The following is a 19,042-nucleotide window of genomic DNA, read 5'->3' as shown; positions in this document are numbered from 1 at the left end:
TCGTTGATCTTTATGATTTACTAAGTATGAAATCAATCCGTAAATATGTAAAGTCACCGTTGGAGTGACAGTGACGCGATATGATAAGTTCTTTATCACGGCCGAATCTAACCACGCCCTCGACCTGGCTCACGTAGAAACAAACCACTGTGAATACCCTAAACTCATCGAGCATCGAATTCACTCTCAGTGGTGACTACTGGATCTTACGTTAGCAGCAGCCATATCACGGGCTAGCGTACATAAAAGACATTACTTTTTTATAACCTACCTAATCGTTGGTAGCCTAAGGGGCTATTCCAAATTCGCGTGGAGCGGCAGGTGAGCTCACGGGCTCAACCTATTTTTTTATTATTTTTTATTGCCCTTGAAGGCAGACGAGCGCACGGCCCACCTGATGGTGAGTGGTTACCGTCGCCCATAGACTTCAGCAATGCCAGGGGCAGAGCCAAGCCGCTGCCTACCGCTAAAAAAAACCTAAGAGAATTGCTAACACTCGATAGCTAGCAACCCTAATTCGAAAGCTATAGAAGTCGGCGGCTTTTTAAACGCACTTTGTAGTGACCGTTCGCGCTCATCAAAAAGCTCTGAGCTCTGTGATCGCCAATACTAGTTCTAGTGCTTTATTTTTCAGCACATTGTTTGTAAATACAGCTTCCACTACCTTTAATTGGACGCAGTTTTATTTTTAATAAATTGTATTCATGCATTCAGTGCCAAGAGTAGTAAAATTGTAATAGTCAGAAGCCGATTAAAATTAATTCCAAGATATCAATAGCTAATCGCGCATTGAGAGAATAATATGAAAATTGCCTCAATCAGGATATGAAGTCCACCAAAGTTAAGTAAGTTTAAGTAATTAATATAATAAATCAAACAGCACAAACTCTTCCTCAGTAGGGTGTATTGGGAGTCAACATGGAAACTTATTACCATCTTTTCTGTTTTGGCGGTTAAGGATCCACGCATTTCGGTGCAAAATTTCGACCTCATGTTTCAAGGTGGGTGCGACACTCACGTCGTGTAATGTACGATGTGCGAATCCTTTCATATAGTGCTATTTACTGACGTAATTGTATAATTTATTTTATGTACTCGTTTTATAGCAGAATTTAGAATTAGGATCGTGGGGCAAAAAAGAAAACCAGTCCACTGTTGCACTTTTATTCTTCTTTACCAAAATCTTCTTTAGTATAATAATTAAAAATTAAGTGACACCTTTTTATGCCTTGCTCATTCAATAGGGTTCGCATATTAAGTGCATAATCTATGGTCTTCGCTATCTTGCTTTTCTCTATCATTCTCTTTTCCCTTTCTTTCCGTATTCTCTCACTCACATCTTAACGCTCCGTTCCACACTCTTTTCATACGTTCCGTTCTTACTAATCCTACATAGTGTGTACATGTAGCATGTACTTCCAACGTCGCGGTCGGGATGTGTGCCAGCAACATCGTGCGGCTCTCTGGCCCACAAAAACTACACATAAATTACGACTATAGCTGTTTTGCATTACCTTTCTGGGACACGTCGTGTTTGCCCCTGAAATTGAGGCTTATTTTAAGAACACTTTAAAAGGCTTTTAGAGTTAATTTTACAAATAATGAGCTACACATATTTTTTAATTACGAATTTCTATAGCGGTGTTTAAGTATTAACAGCACGGCAATTTTTTTTATTTGTTTGTATTGGAACAAATTTGACGGCTTAATCTCTCATCTATCTTATTATTTCCGATTCGATACCTGGCTATGCTATTCATCCTTTCAAAATACGGTGTGACACGAAGCAGTCATTCGATCTGAAACTGCGTCGCAGAAATAGGCAGGATGATGCCTATACATGCCACCTTAAAATACGCCGGAACACAGGTGGAATTAATCTCTAGATTAAACTTCTCTCCATGGTTTTTTGTGAGTGTTCGATCGTGTCCATATTCAAATAATTCCGAACTCTTTCATAATGAGCACCAAAGAAAGATGCACAGCCAGCTGTCAACTGAACAGATGCTATGACAACACAACAATTTTATTAATGTATTCATTAATTACTGGGTACGTAACTCTCTCTCCAAACCTGTACTTAGGTATTGTACCATCCCGGTACGCAAGTGTAAAGATAAGGCCACTTTCATCAGAGCTCGGTTGTTATTCTTATTTGATAGTCGCTTTCACTGTCTTGATGGACACAATGTCTATAGGTACATTATCACCGGTCGGTTTGTGCAGGGTGGCGTTGCTTCGTTAGCGATAAGATGCGAATTGCGTATTGTAATGTCTTAAATTTTTTTAACAAGGGAATTTTTTGTTTAGTTCTCTCGAAATGTATGTTTGATTATTTCTTTAGATTTAATTCCGTTTTTACAAGCTGTATCGGATATTGTACGTGTCATTCTGCAGAATTAATCTTAACAAATGTTTTTTTATAATAATTTAATTGGTTCGGATATTTCTTTTACGAGTATATCAGTGTACGGTTTTAATTTAAATTAGTGTATATGCTAAAGAAAAGATTGGAAATTCCGGTTTTGTTCTTCAAAACGATTCAAATATAACGTGTCTACTATGATATATATCTGGTGCAAATTGCAAAATATTTTTTATGATTGTGCTTAAGTTGTTCCCATTTTCAAGACATCATTATACTATAATTATTAATTATTAGATATTGTAATCATTATTAAAACAATAACTACAAATGCAGCTACGTACCACTGAAGAAACATAATCAGTTCTAGATTAAAAGTAAACCTAATTTCTATTTGACTATGACTTGCTGTTTTGTCATTGTAAAGTCGAGAATTGTGCCGATGCTATTTCTAGTGACTGTTCTATTTTCAGATAAGCAATAATTTATCAATATAGTTCTCACGGGATTACGTAAGGATCGCGGAAATAGGATATTTGAAATGACATATCGTAAATACCATAAACTATGAGTAATGCCTCTCATCTGAACTCGCTTACATAGTGACGCCAGTCTTATTTGGTAACATCGAAATAAATAAATTTTTCATATCTCCACAAACAGTGAAAGTACTGTATTGTATTAACTAGTGGCAAAGGTTGCGGCCAATTTTTCAAAGGGGCCATTGTAAAAGTTAATTTGGTTAGTCAAATGTTATTTTATTGCGTAACGGCTATGATCGAAATTTATGTAACAAACGATCTCATTCAAAACGTTTTATTCTCGCTTTTATGAAGACGTATTGAGTTACATTACTGGCAACACTTGAATATAATTACGGTATTTTAAATAGCGGTGAATAATATTAAACATTAAACGCGCTGCAATAGTTGAGAATAGTTGTAATCGTTCATTATGTCGTTTATTTTACACAGTTTCACAATTTAAATGTCACAATTTGAAACAATAAATGTAAAATTATCTTTAGTAATTAATCGTACCGTTAATTAACTACAAATATTAAGAGAGCAGTTTATTTAGAGTAATCGAAACTCTCTATACCAGCGATCGTAGATCGATGCTCTACACTAACTCCTAACACGATTTCTCTGATTCCCTTATTTTAATTCTTTCTAGCAGTGCGGTCAAAAAAAGAAACCGTAAATCATCCCATTAATATGCTCTCAACTATTTGGAACTTCCTTTTAAGTAAAAGACAGTAATTGTGTTTTTGGACATACATAATCTAATTTTCTACATTAATTGTTGCGTATTCTGTGCCTACACGGGTATGTACTACCTACTAGCCGTATCTCTGCAACAAAGCTGTATGTCTTTCGATTTGAAGAATGGTTTCAGTCATCCATTAACCCACCGAGTACTGAGAAAAAATATTAAAAGACATGAATTGAAAACGTCAAATAAAAACAGTCAACATTGTATTAGCAATTAAAACAGAAACGATAGATCTATGCACATTTCGTCTTTTCGCATTAAAAGTGTACAATTTCCAAAAATATTCTAAATTGAGTTATTAATATGCGGAATCATTTGGTATCATCAGTATTTTTCTCATAAATACTGTCAAAACAGCGTAGTTTAGTTCTTTTTTTTTTAGTTTACCTATGTTTTGACTACTATTAACAAAATTAATACATAATTTTATCTTACTTTAATACCGGTAAAAAATAAAAAATTAATATTGCAAAGATGATTAATATTATAAATATCACATGTTAAACCTTTAAAACACTCTCCTGTAAAATTAGTAAGTTTTGAGATTATACAGTTTTAATGCTAGAAGACGATTTGTGTTTGAGTGAGTGTTTTCTGTGTGCGTGTATATGTAGTGTTGTGTGTCTATGTGAATATGAATATCGTTAATGAGTAAACTGTGTACATGACTTCGATGGGAAGCACTAACAAACGCATAGCGCATGTTACGTCGGAGTTAAATATCTGACTCTCGTCTACCAAGATGTGTTATTAGATTTGTGTTAGGTTTAAAAAAAAACTGCATTAAAGATTTGAGTCAATATGACCTTACACCGAAGTGAACGTGTTAATACTTTGCTTACTTATTTTCATACTTGCACCCTAATTTATGTAGTATTACGAAACTATTCAACCATTGTACTGAGAATCCTCTCGTGCAAGAATTTTTATAAACAATGGGTACCTTACGAGCAGAATGGCGATTGATTGCGATCGTGAAAGCAAGCGCTGGAGGCAGTGGTCCACTGGGACGGAATACTTTAGGGCTGTCATTTAATTTAAGACATTATTATCATTTGCGTTTTGATCATTTTAAGTTAAGTATTTTTCTTGCAGTCTATAGTAATTACATAAAGTGACATACTTGGTGGTCATAGTACTTGTTTCAATTAATTCCAGATTTCACTTTAGATCCCGGAATAAGCGAGGGTATTTTAAGCAAGGTTGTGGTTAATGGACTACAGGATACTTTTTGGCGGGACGGCGAGGAGTGAACTTGTGTGATTTGTTTTATTTTGTCTATTTAGTGTTTCTTCAGGTTTAAATGTGTAATAACGGTGGTTTATTAACCGTTTAATATCTGTGAATGTGCACAAATGTGGGAAAATGAAACAAAGCCGCTGCGGGATCCTCCAAAAAGTCCACTGAAAAAATCTCAGTAAATGACCACCATTTTACTGAGATTATATTTCATCCCATATCATTTCATTTCATTTCATCCCAGTTGATTAATATTTCAAATTAATCATCTTCATTTCATTTCACTCCATATTATCATTTTTCATAAAAATAAGAATATAAATTAAAATAAGACATTACTTAAAGGTCCTAGTTACCAGGTCATAAAATCTAAGGTGTCGGTAGATTCATACAGAAATAGCGGGTGGAAAAAAAAGTATTATATTTTAATATCTCACTTAATCGTTCTCGCAATGAACATAATTTATTATATATATTTTATATCTTCGTACATCCCCATGCATGAAGGTCAGTGGCATACCGCACTGAAGCAGCGAAAGTTTATAGCTTGATTGTCAGGACAGTCAAGCACTTGTGAGGAAAGTACGGTGTTTTACTGCATTTTTGACGCCTCCGAAAACATTCACTTGTACCATCAATAAACAATCGTGAATGAATACGTTTGGCTTGGGAAAGTTGTAGACGGCTCGACGGCTTCTCGTTTCAAACTAATCAATTGCTCAAGTTATCAGGACGAATAAATACCGGAAATTGGACGGTATACGTTTGTCCAACTGTCCAGGAGAGTGTAGAGTTACAATTTTACTGTTAAAGTACAATTTACTAGATCCTTTTATAACGAATCATATATACGGGGCGGAAGTTGACGCGGGAAACGTACTTTAAGAACAATTTACATATAATCTAGCTAACTAAGATCCACTTCCTAATACTAGATTAACTCGTCTAAACATCTACTGTATGAAAAAATGAAATATATTGAGTTTGATGAAATTATTTCTTAAATACGGTAAATATTTAAAGGGCACATTGTGAAGATTGTATTGAACAAAAAAAATTTAATTTTCCATTCACTCTGTTCCTTTTCGTCTATTAAAAGAAATGCTGATTTTTAATTATTCTATAAACATTCATTTCTACTCATAAATAATTCAATAGGCAACCAGTTCAATGCACCCAACAAGACAAATGAGGCATTTGCGAAGAGTTACATCCCCTCATTAGTTTCCGGAATTGATTCCTGAGAGTTCCCTACGAAACAATAGAATGCGATATTTTTATCCATTGTGAATGTACCTATATATACTACAATACATACTTTGATTGTTATCTGTTTATACTTCCCATGGGTTTTTGTGATGAGACTATTAAACATTAATTTAAACCAAATTAAGTGTTTGAAATTGGTCGGTTTAATCGGTAACAAGCTTAGAGTATACATATAGCTTGCTTATGTATAATCTAAGGTAACAAATTTGTAACAGCAAGCGATTTTAAATACGCTAGATTTAAAATTGTTAAAATCAGAAAAAAGTATTAATTCGTATTAATTTATATAAATTTATACTAAACCTATTTTTTAATTCGATGTTTTTGTCATTCGAATATTGAATTATGATAAATTCTCGAATTCTAGCTTTGTCTAAATATAAGGTCACAAATTTTAATTGCAATGGGACATTCGAATATTATTTGTTTATTATATTATGTAAAGCAGTTATTTAAAGCTGTAACAATACGAACCAGACTTCACAAAAGGAACTCGTGTTCGTAATTAATGTAGCAAAATTAAGTATACACTGATAAGTTATTGTTGCCTTAAGCTAATATTCACGAACAAAAACTAATTAGCGCGGTCGATACAATAGGAGCGCTTCGACGGCAACTGATCCGTATTAGGTAGCCTAATTACGAACGTATTTTTTTCTTATAAATAAAAAATTTTGTTCCGTAAAAAATATATATTTTAAAGCCTTCCTAAATTTTTTAATTGATGAAAAGTTACCGGACTTCCTTTTATGAAAAATTTTTTCGCGCTTGCGCTGATTACATAACCAATTTGAATTAATGTGGAATGTCAATAAGACAGCTTTTTTTATAGCTTAGATGGGTGGACGAGCTCACAGCCCACCTGGTATTAAGTGGTTACTGGAGCCCATAGACATCTACAACGTAAATGCGCCACCCACCTTGAGATATAAGTTCTAAGGTCTCAGTATAGTTTCAACGGCTGCCCCACCCTTCAAACCGAAACGCATTACTGCTTCACGGCAGAAATAGACGGGTTGGTGGTACCTACCCGTGCGGACTCACAAGAGGTCCTACCACCAGTAAAATCCCGAGAAGTTACATCCAGCGGCTTTGTTTCATTTTCCCACATTGGTGCACTTTTACAGATATTAAACAGTTAATAAACCACCGTCATTACACATTTAAACCTGAAGAAATACTAAATAAACAAAATTAAACAAAACATAACAACTTCACTATTCGCGCTCCCGCCAAAAAGTCCCGTCAGAATAATTGGACATTGTACACAGATAATATTTATTTCACATGGTTCGGAAAAAAAAACTGTTAGCAGCACAATACTCAAATATCAACGCATAACAGCCAAGTTGTCTGTGACTACAACAACTGCAAAGGGAAACATTATAAGAGAAATATTAATATCAATAAATCAAATCACCGAAGCTAAATTCAGCTACTCTTGACTTATTTAGAAGTCGTCGTGGCCTAAAGGATAAGACGTTCGGTGCATTCGTATCTTACGATGCAACGGTGTTCAAATCCCGCTGGCGTGCACCAATTTTTATAATGAAATACGTACTTAACAAATGTTCACAATTGACTTCCACGGTGAAGGAATAACATCGTATAATAAAAATCAAACCCACAAAATTATAATTTGCATAATTACTGGTGGTAGGACCTCTTGTGAGTTCGCACAGGTAGGTACCACCACCCTGTCTGCCTTTTTCTGCCGTGAAGCAGTAATGCGTTTCGGTTTGAGGGGTGGGGCAGCCGTTGCAACCATACTGAGACCTTATAATTCATATCTTAAGGTGGGTAGCGGCATTTACGTTGTAGATATCTATGGGCTCCGCTAACCACTTAACATCAGGTGGGCCGTGAGCTCGTCCACCCATCTAAGTATTGTTGTTGATTGGAAAGGCCGCGAGTTCATGGGAATAGGGCACGTGGAATCCTATGTAACGCGGCACTGACATACTTGAGTGGCCATTTCCACAGATATCGAATCCACTGCGAGAAACTCTAGTCATTACACTGTTTACCGTTACAGCTCAATCCGTAATGCTATCATTCAATTTGATTACTTTTTTAGGTTCTTGTTTAAAAAATGAGTAAAGAACCAAGGCCCTTAAAATTATGTTTCATACAAATTATAGCAATTTTCCATTTTTGTCATATAAATAAATAAACCAAAAGATAAGAAATTATAAAATATACACATAAAACAGAAAGCCGGCCTTATCGGAATAACTGTAGTAACTATTCAAAGTCAATGAATTTTTTTTTTTTATTGCTTAGATGGATGGACGAGCCCACAGCCCACCTGGTGTTAAGTAGTTACTGGAGCCCATAGACATCTGCAATGTAAATGCGCCACCCACCTCGAGATATAAGTTCTAAGATCTCAGTATAGTTACAACGGCTACCCCACCCTTCGAACCGAAACGCATTACTGCTTCACGGCGGAAATAGGCGGGGTGGTGGTACCTACCCGTGCGGACTCCCAAGAGGTCCTACCACCAGTGAAATATGCGATATTAAGGATGAAACAAAAGCTACTGGCCAGATCTTGATAAAATTTCCATGGTGGTCCCAAGACAAGTACCAGTTTTCAAATAACAAAAGCATCACCAAAATCGTCAAGAGAAAAACAGATAAAAAATACGGTCGAATTGAGAATCTCCTTTTTTTTAATCGATACAAACTAATGTGAAATTACGTTTTGTATAAAAAAAAACAATAAAAAATTACTAGAAATTTCCATTCGCTAATAAAACTTACGAACACAAATAATTACACAGGAATCTACAAACCGATTCACCCTGATTACGCAGTATATCTCAGCATAAAATAAATTGACCATTTAACGTTATAAAATAAACGAAGCTGTTCACCTACATTCAGATGAAATGAGACATAATAAAATCATTAATTCATACCGTAATGGAAATTCAACCGCCACGATAAAAATGTTGGGCGCGGTACAGAATTACGGTCTAATTATTTTTTAGAAAAGAAAGAAAGAAAAAAAAACTCTTCAATTGACTAATAGTCTTAACAGGTTTAATTTATATACTTCTAGCGACACTAATAATAAGTTATTACTAGATTAAAATAACGCATTATTATTTAAAAACGACGTTTTGTTAGTCGTGTTCTTGCAAATTATATTTTAATTAAATACATTATTAATTCGATTTTTTACAAAATAAAATATCGTTAGTATCAAAAGCAAGCGTTGGACAACGGTATCTTTATTATAATTAGTCTATTAAAACGAGTCTGCGATTTAAAAATACGTTACCATTATTTAGCTATTGAAAGCCGAAATGATGTAAATGGTAGGACATCGAATGGCCACCTGCTGTTCGTATACTGTCGTATTTAATGTAAAATAAACTAAATCATCGAACGAATTATTAAAAATTACATTCAAATACAAATACTAATCGCATGTAAATCATCATTAATACGAATTATGCATTGTTAATATTCAACTAATTGAATCCACGTTAATCGAGTGTTATATATAGTAACTGTTGTCTTTTACGATAAAAATAATTAATGTTTTCATGCGCGAATGCAATTTGTTAAAACGATTGCATCGGCTTTGGTCAGTAAGCAGTGGAAGAGTTTCCGATATCTAGTTCCATTCATTTAAAACCACTATCGTGGGATATAAATGGCTTTGCCTGTTGAAAAGGGTATTGGTTTAATGATGCTTGTTTTTCCATTATACACTTGTACGATAACAGTAAAACTCTAAAAATGAACTTAGCAGTACAGCTACATACGACCCGACAACAAATATAAGTAAATAACCTGAAAAGGTAACGGACAAATGAAGCAAGGCAAAACTGAAACACATGTACAACGCAATAAAAATATAAATAAATATTCACATACAATAAACCTATTAATTTTCTTTAAATTTTACTAATATAAATGAATATTAATACTTATACACATATTTACATCGAATAAGTTTTGAACAGAAAAGCTCTAAAGAAATTTCTCGTAATTTTTTTTTATTAAGAAAAGAAAAAAAAAATTAAGGATACCGATGCAAAACACAGGAAAAATACTTCCTAACAAACGTAAAAATTAAATTTCAGGCAATTAAATAGCTATAGAAGTAAAATTAATGTTTCGATATAGTAATTAAGACGTTCAAAATCAATTTGGTGTCTTTATATAGCGTTATCTAGATGTATTCTCGATTGCTTTATCAAACTGGAGCAATTGAAATACGACTTCCACACATCCAGCTGTTTTTAATTCAAAATTCGCTTATTTTGAATAGTATTTATATACATATATATATATATTTGTTTCAATGAGTTTTTAGATTTTTTATAACAGCTATCATTACTAACCAAGTATATATTTAATTAAAACTACATTCACGGTTTAATCTCGCTTTTATTATTTTTATTTTATTTACCGACGTTTCGAATGTTATATACCTAGTTTTCTTGGTCACGGATGACTGAAGTATTCGTTCAGATTTCAATGTTGTACTGACTACTGTCTAATAAAAATATTTCCAGACATTAGTGTTACTTTACTAGTCAGGACCTCTTGTTAGACCGCGCGGGTAGGTACCATCACCCTTCCTATTTCTGCCGTGAAGCAGTAATGGGTTTCGGTTTGAAGGGTGGAGCAGCCGTTGTAACTATACTTGAAACCTTGGAACTTTTATCTCTAGGCGCATTTACGTTGTAGATGTCTATGGGCTCCAGTAAACACTCAACAACAGGTGGGCTGTGAGCTCGTCCACCCATCTAAGCAATAAAAAAACATTATTAAAAAAAAAAACACCTTTTTCTGCCGACTAATCTCTGAAACATCTCTGAAAAATCTGATCGAAAACGAGAAATATTATTAATTATTTACTGACAAAACCACAGCAAATAGCTAGTTAACAAAAACGGTTTTTGTTGAATTCGTGTCGATGTTTTCTACAAGCACTATCAAAAATATTTAACTGTCATAGTTCTTTGATCATACAAATCAAAAATGGCTTGTGCACATAACATTGTAAAACGTACATAAAGTTTGAGCTAACGCGTCCTGTTTGAGATTTATTATTAATGCGTGGGTTCAATACATTTTCGTTTTTTAACCTGTTCTGTAACATCTGGCTTTGAGAGACCTCATTCTTTACTTCTATACATCGCATTTGTTTATGACACTACCAAACTACATATAATTTCTAGTATCGTATAATATAACATACAACTATGTATATAATATAATTTTGTTTTGAACAAATAGCAATCTGAAACGATTTTTAAAATCTAAAATGTTACTGTGTACAGTTTTCTATGGTTTGTTTAGCTTTTGAGGCTGCACAGATCTTTGTCTTCAGTGCGTGTCATATATTTTCTTTAACACATACTGTTCGTCATTGTATACAGAAGAAAAGATTCTCTAACATATTCATTCATGACTAATTATCGATCAATAAAGTCCATTAGCACTTTTAAGGGTACACACAAACATTGTGGGAATCTTTAGAAAGTTGTCATAAAAACCGGATTAAACCAGTGTCGAATTTGCGAGGAGAAACCTCACAGTTACAAGCACTTCGTACTATTATAAGTATGCCTATCTCCTTGTCTGTCCTATGTGCATTAATATTCATATCATATCTACATTTCTTAATTTACAAGCAAATCACAATCTTGTACTATTTAAATTTAAATCGATTTTCAATAAATTAATCTATAATCACTGTCGCATTAGATTTAATTATATCGTCAAATCGATCGACCCGACGGACCGTGATTTTTATCTCAAGTCTCTTCTGTAACTTGTGTTTGTAAACTGAAATACCTAAGAGCCTTAAATAATAAAGATATAATAAACTAAGAAACAAAATATCCCAATTCGATCTATTTCAAAATTTCGATTTTGAACGGTCTCTGCTTTTGATAATGAATATCTGTTGATGAAAAAGACTGCTCTTTTTTAAACGGTTTTATTTAGAATCGCTTAAATGGCGCCATATTATGCGTCTGACCGAGATTTAGTGATAACAAATGCACAGAACGTCCCCTCGTTTGAATATTTTGTGTTAATCTATGTTCTATGATCGTTCTATGTCGATCTATGATGTTTTTATGTTAATGTTAATTATCGACCTATCTAATTATGTTAGTGATTAAGTAGTGATAACTTTCGAGAACATTATTAGATATTTAATTTTGCATTAAAATTAGATAATTATACGGTTTATTTTTGCCTTTTTTTGCCATTATATTATTTATGACGTTTCGAATATTTTACAGGAGTCGTGGTTAAGGACGACGAAACTAGACTAAAAGTAGTTTTAATTAATTGTACAACTTGTGAAAATCGAATAAAATACTATATTTTATTTTTTCTTTTATATTGAAAATTATTATGAATGTAGGAAGGAACCTTTTGGATTTAAATTGCAATTCTAACTCTAAAGAGTTCCATATGGTAAGCAGTCGCTTATTCACTCTTACTTACAATAGGACCTTTAAATAACGTAATAGGGTAGGGAATAAAGTAATAGCATTTAAATATTTTTAGACCAAATTAAAAAAAAAAGATTTTTAAAATTTGGCAATATAAATCACTTATTTTCATTACATAACGCAACAAAAGTCGGCAAGGTCTACATCAGTCGCAGGAATAAAACATATAATCATTATAAATTATAGAAAGAATTACGCAGAGTTGCGATGCCGGTGCCATTATTATCTATCCGTCAAGATCTCTATCACCAATTCAGATGGGCACCGCATTTCCTCAACAATTTATGCGGGTATACGACATTGGCAATAAACTAGCGGCGAAGCTTTATACAGTTTGTACCATTTATTAGATACAATATATACATTTGTGGAGTGTGAGGAAACCGTTGCCAAAGATACGTTTATTATAGTAATATAGTTTAATGAATCGAAAAATAGTATTTTTTTATTATAAAAGTAGCGTTGGATTAGTGTTTCGTGTAATCGCTATGTAATTGCCTTAAGTTAGTAATAAAGCAATCATTAGAAGAGCATAATTAGTAGAATATCATTTGCAGAAATACTAGTCCAAGCCTTCCCTTGGCCTCGCATGTTTCGGATGAGTTCTGACTCATCTTAGGCTAGTTTTTTTATTTTATATTTTTCCTACCTGTGCTGATGGCCTTGAGATGCTGTATCAGCGTTACCCTAACGTGTAGGTGAGCTCTCGCCTTAGCAAGAGCAGTGCTTCGCAGAATCTACCATCGGATCGAAAATGCGACCCACTGAGAAGATCCGGCGCGAAACTCACTGGGCTGTGCCTGTGGGTTAATTTACTCGCCGAGCCCTTCGTCGTAAGCGACGGCTTCGGCAAGGAACGTGACCGGTGTTTGAGGTACCTATATGCGTTAATGGATCGGGAAGATCCGTAATGACGTGTTTAGGGCGACGTCGATTGTTTATCATTCGGTCCACAGGATCGGGTATGACTAAGGCTAGGACGAAGGTTGTTGAATGACAGAGTTTTAGCCGATTTAAATCCGACGTGCCCCGCCCACCGCTCCAGTTGCGTAAACGAAAAACCGTCAACAACTGTTACGAATACATCTCCTTTTTCGGGAATAATTTCGATACACCTTTTAAGACTTGAATTTAGCACTTTATTCTTGTCAGAACATATATCTGAAAGGATTAGACTAATCGTACTAAACTAAGCAGTAAAATGTGAGGAAATCACTCGTTGCCACACCTTGAAAGTATAAAACAAAATTTTGTGTATTAATACATATGTACGAGTTTTTATTTATTGCTTAGTTGAGTTGACGAGCTCACAGCCCACCTGGTGTTAAGTGGCTACTGGAGCCCATAGACATCTACAACGTAAAAGCGCCACCCACCTTGAGATATAAGTTCTAAGGTCTCAGTATAGTTACATACATGATTGACTAATACTTAAATATTGGTTGATACGGCAATGTCAGAAATGATGTTTAGACATTCAAGGGAATCGGTCCGCCGGCTTCTATCAAAGTTTCTAAGCTTTGATATTTTGATATGAATCATTTTGTTTGCGATTTTTAAATATATGGCATTATGATGTTGTAGCTACTAACAAATTTTTCTCGTTTTTGTTATATCAATCACGTCATGTCAACGTTCCAATTTTACCTAATCGTGTTATTAAAACCTCCGTTTTAATGCCAGAAATTACTCAATTCGTTTTTTAAAGGATTTTATGACCTGGTAACTAAGACCTTTAGGTCAAGTTTTATTTTAATTTTAATGAACATTCACTCCTTGCGTTCCCGCCAAAAAGTCACTAAATTCGTTTAAGCAAACAATAACCTCAAAAGCTAAGAACGTATCAGCTAACTTTCTGTGTGAAGGTAGAAGTTAAAACAATGGCATGTGGGTTATTTGCACGTAATACATTACATTGGTGCTGTATAACAGATGATCTAACGGAATATGGGTTGTTTACAATGATCGTTACTAAGAGAACTGTAGATTAGTAATTGATTTGAACCTGTATGGGAATACAATCTTCTCCAGTTTACTGCCAATGAATTGCTGTGCGATTCGATTTTAAGCATAGAAATCCAAATCAGACTGCCTCGGCATTGATTTGTATTTATTTAAATTTTAATTACTAAAATTTAAAAGCGTATATTTAACTTTTACCTGGGTTGGTATTAGGCACTTTAAACTACGGTTTTACGATCCGCATTTTTCTTATTAACTCATCTCAGCAGATCAATATAATATTTATTGATATTTATTGGAAAGATTAAGTTAAAGTATGGTGAACGTGCTACCAATATCTCGCTTACTACTATTATCTGGGAAGGATAACGGGGCGTTAACACTAAAAGCTACATGAAATTTGGTTACATTTTTCATTTCATGTTGTTAAATGTATAGGTAGATACGATACAAGATACGCTGGAAATACCACTTAGCATTAAGCATTTATATATAATATTTAGATCCCAATATATCTCAAATATTTTACCGAGAATTACACATGACGACTGAACAGTTAACACGTAACAGTTAGATCATAAAATAACGCCATTGCGAATACACAAAAAAAAAAGTAATCGAAATAATAGCTCCGATAACGTTCTCATCGTAACAAGCGAACGTTTGGATCGAAAGTTTGAAAAACCAAAGCAATTTTTATAATCCAATTTGTTTCTCATAAAACCCGTTGGCCGATCTATCGGCACCGAATTCGCACATAGTCTATAATTTAAGAGACGGCTGTGCACCGAATAACTACCGCAAGGAACCGCAGGCAACTCTGAACCAGTAGGGCTGACGAATACCGTGTTCAAAATTACTCATTTGGTTATTACATTTATTTTTTTACCTTCATATACGAATTCGTACCGATTTTATATATTTTATTTAAATTCTTATTTTATTTTATAAATTAATATTAGAAATTTGAAAACGTGTGTGTTTGTGTTTGCGCTTAATTCACGTCGAAACAAAGCAAAGAAATGGCATGCCTGTGGCTAAGTGATAGAATTATGCAAGGACATAAGCTACCTACGTTACCTATATCCCGAAAAAACATCTCGCGAAACTACACTAAACTGTTCCTTGCCCACACGGGCGAAGCCGTGGTTAACATTATTATATAATGATGCAATGTATTATCATATAGCAGTAATAAATCCAAAAAGTACGAAATAAATAGTAAGCAATAGTGGCTTCACATATTTATAATAATCACACTACGATATTAATGATCGGTTATGTTTCGAATTACGATATTGGATATACGAAACGAATAATAGATATTAAAAGTAACTAGATGCTAAAAAAATATATATTTATATTTCAGTACCAGAATTTCTGAAGCACCTTTGTAATTCGAAATTTGATGTAACGGAAATGACACTCGAAAAGCAAAACCATACATATTTTATCTATAGGATTTAAGCCTGCGAATGAATGAGCTAGAATACTTCCGAAGGTTTCACTTTCACCATAAATTAATTGCCACATAAGATTTTTGGTGTCCATGTCACTAATAATATTTTAAGCGTATGAAACATGTCGTTTAGCGTATGTCATGTACATGTGCAATAAATCTGCCGACTTTCAACACGATGTTACGTTAATTTGACTTTAAATTTTATTTAAAGTTTAAATCATGACACTTGATAATGAATAATTTAATGACGTTACCATAAAATATATATTCGTATCCTAAAATATTGTTACAATATTGCTGTTGAATATTTTTATATTTAAATTTACTTATAATTATACTTTGTTTTTTTAAATTACTTTTTCTTATAGTTATAATTATATTTACTACTTTACTCATATGACTTTTTATACATTGTTTTTAAGATCACGGACTTTTTAGAGCGAAGACTTTTTGGAATGTTGTGTTTTGATTGTTCATTTGATGTCAACCCTACGCTATACCGGTTCCGTGACAATATGAATGATCACTGTCGACGAACTCCGATGTCTGTCTGTCATCTGCAAAAACATTTGGACGGGCCACTTAAACTCGATAGAAACGAATCGATACGGCGAGCCTTGCACTTTTTGCTTGCGTCCAGACACCGACATCTGGAGAATATTTCATTGTTGTCAATTTTTTGCAACACCCAAAACAGTCTTAAGCTTACTTAATTCAAAATAAATGTAATTTCCTATAGTCTGTTCGAAATCATTAAGAACGAACTCGGATACAAAATGCATTGCGGTTCTACAAGATGGCCAACTAACACGATTTGTGTCGAACTTGTTGTATTGTAGGTTTTTAGGATGGAGAAATTTATACTGCATATAGGGTCACGATGATCGATGACCTCCGAACTCGAATGGTTCATTGAGCACAGCAAGCAGCTGAGCGCTGTGAGTCCATTCAGCCGTATGACGCTATCGCTGCGCCCGTCAGTGTCGCTCCCAAACACAGATCGCGTTGCACGCGCCGCGTTATCCGAGCAATTTAAGAATTCGTTATTTACAATTTTATAAAGCGCGGGAAACTTGACGTATATAGAAGAAAAAAATTTTTTTTTGTCTTATCTGTGAACATTGACAATTTTGTTTTATAAATTGAAAATTGAATGTGAAATGCAGCAATGTTCTGTTAGATTGTGATCGCCCTACATAGTGATAAACATTGTTATAAGATGACGTCTGTTTACAACGAGGTGAGTTACAATATTTTAAACTGACAGACTTAGTTTTGCCGAGTAATTTTATAATAGTTTCCGATATAATCTATGTGATTTGAAAATATTTATAGTAAAGAATTAAGAGACCAATATACGTATAAATTCAAAAAGGAATAGTTTTTAAATTATAAAATTATTATTAATATTCATTCGTAGGCTTATTTTTGCATCCGAATATTTTCTACAATTTTTATCTATACACTTTAATATATTACACAGACGTAGGTATGTTATCAAATTATCAACACAAACAGAGCTTGAGCCCAAAGTAATATTTCTCATGCTTAACAGTTAGTTCACTAGCCGAGTCAATATTTGATTTTGTAACCGTTCGTTTCCAGCCAACGACAACATCAACAATATTATTAACGAAGCAATCTTTGATAATCCATGGCCGCAATACTGCATTTTGCTGAGATTTTCAAAATTCAAAATGGTTCCGCATATTACGATTTACGTTAGGTGCGCAGTTTACTCATGTAAGCCTATACACATATTTCATTTCGCAATGTGAAACTGTTATTATTCTAAAGAACTTCTTTGAAAATAAACACTCGTAATTCCAAATTAGGGTTAGAATGCATTACTAAAAAGAGAATACAATGTCATCTAACAAGATGGTTGTCAAACGTTAAGTAACTATGGTATGGTGTTATTACAACAACCACAGAATAGATAATAGGGACGTGTTTGTAACATTTAAGACTAATGCGACAAAATAAAACCGTAAACTTTTTATATAGTCTGAGTCGCTAAACGTTTCGAACCAGACTTTTATAGTAAAATAATTAATTAATGTTTTAGTTATAAAATAAATCTGTATAAAGCTCCGAGGCTTAAGATCCACAACGATGTCAATATACTCCCTAAGCTTATCGATGAGTCAGAGAATGTCAATTAAGTAATCATAATTTATTGTTTAACAATATTCTTTAGTATTTCACCTGGAAGAGATCGCGTTATATCATAAGATTCATCAACTTTTGTATTTAATGGAATGGAATGAAATCGAAACCAAATAAAGGTTTTTGCACAATGGTTTTGATATTTTACCACGTTTAATATGCGCGTGTACACACACACACAAATATACACCCACCCACACATATACTTCTCATTTTGTTTTATTTGATGTCTGTTACAACTTCTCCTAATCCTATTCGCGTTTGAACATACATATATTGTTAATATGTATCTGTTAATTGATAAAATTGTTAAATTCATTCATACAGAAACGCCTAAACGCTAATGGTCGTGAAATTAATAAGGATGCCATTAATTAACATTGCGAATGCCTCGCGAATATCTTAATTATGAGCCTCCTCGTTTTGACTGATTATCATAATTAATTATCTTCTAGATTTCATTGTATTTTTATATGATTTCTGGTTTTCTTTGATGAGTTTAAGATTTTATTTCCACAAATATTTGCTTAATTTAATGGCTTTTGATTTTAACGACATATCGAATGGCTTTTAAAACGTAGAACACTGGAACTAATGCAATATTTACTTTGATAATTTCACGACTTTAAAACGTCGCGATTTAAAAAAAAATGATTTGTAACTTCGTAAAATTTATGGTTTGGATAATCGATTCGTTTTTATTGTTAAACGGAAAAGAATAAAATCGTATAAAATGTTGGGCTAATTAGAAGAGTATAAAGTAGAAGAGTTTATGACTAGTGGTAGGACCTCTTGTGAGTCCGCGCG

The 19,042-nt window shown here is 33.7% G+C and overlaps 1 protein-coding gene across 2 annotated transcripts in view; it reads left to right on the top strand.

Annotated features, from left to right (window-relative positions):
• The window catches only part of LOC114245948 (uncharacterized), a 94,519-nt gene that overhangs the window by 23,016 nt on the left and 52,461 nt on the right, over positions 1 to 19,042 (top strand). The window contains exon 1 of one of the 2 annotated variants that reach the window (XM_028178279.2): positions 17,045 to 17,306. The exons of the other annotated variant lie outside the window; for it this stretch is intronic. Within the exon in view, the coding sequence (XP_028034080.2) occupies positions 17,286 to 17,306 (21 nt within the window). The 5' untranslated portion in view covers positions 17,045 to 17,285. Of the gene's footprint in view, positions 1 to 17,044; positions 17,307 to 19,042 lie in introns of those variants that run through there. 2 annotated transcript variants of the gene reach the window in all.

The sequence above is a fragment of the Bombyx mandarina genome, chromosome 23, assembly GCF_030267445.1.
Source record: "Bombyx mandarina strain Sakado chromosome 23, ASM3026744v2".
Lineage (NCBI taxonomy): Eukaryota > Metazoa > Arthropoda > Insecta > Lepidoptera > Bombycidae > Bombyx > Bombyx mandarina.
This window is presented reverse-complemented; position numbering and strand designations above follow the sequence as displayed.